At 38.6% G+C, this 3602-nt stretch overlaps 1 protein-coding gene across 1 annotated transcript; it reads right to left on the bottom strand.

Annotated features, from left to right (window-relative positions):
* Positions 1-716: 716 nt before the first annotated feature.
* On the bottom strand, positions 717-3602 carry LOC142169523 (uncharacterized). Its single transcript, XM_075231391.1, has 4 exons — positions 2736-3602; positions 1964-2284; positions 1425-1612; positions 717-1299 (listed from the first exon to the last, which is right to left on the bottom strand). Exons 1-4 carry the CDS (start codon positions 3600-3602, stop codon positions 717-719), a joined length of 1959 nt encoding a protein of 652 aa, XP_075087492.1.

The following is a 3602-nucleotide window of genomic DNA, read 5'->3' as shown; positions in this document are numbered from 1 at the left end:
TCCATTGGTGTTGCAACAGGTTTGCAACCACTCAATCCTGCATCAGAAATCAATTCTAGTGCATATTTTCTCTGGTTTAGAAGAACACCCTCATTTGATCTCATGACTTCAATTCCCAGGAAATATCTGAGTTCCCCTAGGTCTTTAACCTTAAAGCACTTATGTAAAGTATTCTTAGCTTCTTCTATCAAAAACTGAGAGCTTCCTGTTATCAAAAGGTCATCCACATAAATAAGGATGATCACAATGTATGTTTCATGCTTCTTGGTAAAAAGAGAATGATCATGGGCACTCTGTGTGTATCCAACATCCAACAGGGCAGTAGTGAGCTTTATGTTCCACTGTCTTGATGCCTGTTTCAGCCCATAGAGGGATTTTAACAGCCGGTAGACCTGATACTCCCCTTTCTTTTTAAATCCCTCTAGAAGTTTCATGTATACCTCATCAGCCAAGTCTCCCTGAAGGAAAGCATTGTTGACATCCATTTGGAAAAGATGCCAACCTTTAGATGCAGCCACACTGATAACAGTGCGTACAGTAACCATTTTAGCTACCGGAGAATATATCTCATGGTAATCCAAGCCTTCCTGTTGAGTATAGCCTTTTGCAACAAGTCATGCTTTAAACTTGTCCACTTCATCATTGGATTTATATTTGATCTTGTAAACCCATTTTGATCCAATTGGTTTCTTGTCAGGAGGCAAAGACACAACCTCCTAAGTGGAGTTATCCTCAAGAGCTTTGATCTCCTGCTTCATAGCTTCTATCCACTGCTGATATTGAGTTGCCTCTTTGAAGGTTCTTGGTTCAGTCAATACTGAAAATACTCCCATATAAGATTGGTAACTTGGAGAAAGATGATGATAGGCTATGTGAGATGATATGGGATACTTGCTTGTCACAAAGGTGAAAACATAATCTTTCATCCAGAGAGGAAGTGCATGGGATCTTTGTGGCCTAACATGCACTGATGAAGGTCCTTCAGCTAGAATGGAACCATGTTCAGAGGCTACTGGTGCTGTACTTTCAGAGACTACTTCAATAGGTGCTGGATCAGCAGGAACTGTGTCATTCAACTCCCCTTGAGATGTGGCACTGTCAATGTTCATGTGGTTATTTTGAAGATGCATGGCATCCATTTCTGCTACATAAGTATCAGGTCCAGCTGAATGTGAGTCACCCTGCAATGGGGTTATATTCTGTGTAGAGGAAGTATCCTGCATAACTGGTTGTACAATATTGTCCTGAAGAACTGGAGACATATCAACCATATCTTGCACAAATATATCTTCTGTAGTGCTTGAAAGATTTTTAAAAGAAAATATGTGCTCTTTAAAAACTACATCTCTACTAACAAGGAATGATTTACTTTTTAAGTTATAAACTTTATAACCCTTTTGGGTATCAGAATAACCAATGAATACAGTTCTTCTTGCTCTAGGGGCAAACTTATATCCCCTTGGCAAGCTACTGTATAGCACAAGCAACCAAACACCCTCAAATGCTCTATATTAGCTTGTTTCCTGTAAAGCAGGTCATATGGAGTCTTCCCTGCTAGTACAGGTGTTGGCAGTCTATTTATCAAATATACTGCAGTTCTCACACATTCTCCCTAGAATTTAACAGGAATTCCACTTTGAAACTTCAATGCTCTAGCCATTTCAAGAATATGCCTATGTTTTCTCTCCACAACTCTATTTTGTTGGGGAGTATAGGCACAACTACTTTGATACACTATACCCAAAGAAGCAAACAATTCATTACATTTGGAGTTAAAAAATTCACTCCCATTGTCAGATCTTAGACATTTCACAGTGATAGCAAATTGATTCTTTACTATTGAGATAAAATTACTCAGCACAACTACAACTTCACATTTGGCACTTATCAAACACACCCATGTATATCTGCTAAAATCATCTGCTATAGTAACAAAATACTATTTTCTGTCATAGGTAGGCACCTTATAGGGCCCCCAAACATCTAAATGCATAAGTTGGAAAATATCAGTTGATCTTGAACTGCTAACAGGAAATTGTAGTCTACACTGTTTAGCTAGAGGACAAATATCACAATCTTCAATATTACTACTATTGATTTTATTTTGTAAAGTTGGCAAGTGTTGTATAGTCTTCAAGGAAGCATGTCCTAATCTGTGATGCCACAGAGTACTGTCAGTCTTTCCTCTTAGAGTTGTGCCTGCCAACATTATTGCTCTTCCTTTCAATAAATACAGGTCATCTGATTCTCTACCAATCCCAAGTACCTTGCCACTGTAAAGTTTCTGAAACAGACAGAAATCAGGATAAAAGTTGACTGAACATCTGAGTTGTTTGGTGAGTTTTGATACTAACAATAAATTGAACTTAAAGTCAGGTACATGTAGAACATTGTCCACACATTTGTTTCCTAGGACCACTGTACTTCTTGCATGTGTTTATTTCTGCTTTATTCCCTGTTGGCAGCTGAACTCCACTATGTTCTATCATTTCTCTAATATTTCTTAAGATTTCCTTATTATATGTAATGTGATGTGTGGCTCCTGAATCCACTATCTATTCTTCTAGTGATGCACTACATAACAAAGAGGCTATACTTGCCATGTTTGAAGAGCAATCTCCTGTTGTTGGTTTGTTCAAAAGATCTACCAATTGCTTGTATTGCTCCTCTGTCAACACATGACCTTGAAATGGATCCCCTTAGCCTTCTCCCGCTTCAGCACTTGCAGCATTCACATAAGGTCTAGTTCCTCCACCTTGAAATTTCTTTTTGCTCTTAAAATCTGTTGGATAATCAATGATCTTGTAACAATTTTCCTTCAAGTGGCCTTTGTATCCACAATGATCACAAATCAGCCCAAACTTCTTTGGTTTTAAAATTTGACCTCTTCCTGTCATCATTGTTAAAGGATCATTGTTTGTGTCGACAACTCCTAACAACCTTTGGCTTTCTTCTTGTGTTACAATAGTATAAGCCTCATTTACAGTAACAACATGCCTTCTTAGCAATAGATTGCTCCTTACATTGCTGTAAGTCCCATTCAGGCCCATTAGGAACTGTAACAACCTCTGTTGAGCCAAATATTCTAAGGATGGTCTAGACTCCTCACAATCACAAGCAGAGGTTGGGACCAATACATCTAACTCACTCCACAAATCGCTTATTTTCGTATAATAGCTAGTAACAGAGTCTGTACCTTGTTTCAAACTAGCAATTTCTATCCATAGGTGATATATCTTTGTTAAGCTACACCTATCAAATTTTTCTTTGAAATCACTCCACACTTTCTTCGCATTTGAAGCAAATACAATACTAGGCATTAACTCAACTGCAATAGTGCTTCCGATCCACGACAACACAATTGCATTATACTTTTTCCACTGCTCTGCAAGTTCTCCTCTGTATGTGCTTTTTACGCATGACTCGTCCATAAATCCAAGCTTTCCTTTTCCTCTCAGTGCCAGCTTCATCGCTCTGCTCCATAGTGCATAATTTTTCGGCCCTGTGAGCTTAATTGGGACTAAAACTAGACCTGGAGCATCAGAGGCTTGAAGAAACAGCGGGTGATTGTGTTCAAGTAAAGTCACTTCATTTCCGGCCAT

The sequence above is a fragment of the Nicotiana tabacum genome, chromosome 15, assembly GCF_000715075.1.
Source record: "Nicotiana tabacum cultivar K326 chromosome 15, ASM71507v2, whole genome shotgun sequence".
Classification (NCBI taxonomy): domain Eukaryota; kingdom Viridiplantae; phylum Streptophyta; class Magnoliopsida; order Solanales; family Solanaceae; genus Nicotiana; species Nicotiana tabacum.
The sequence above is the reverse complement of the archived record's forward strand: the minus strand, read 5'-3'. Positions and strand labels throughout refer to the sequence as shown.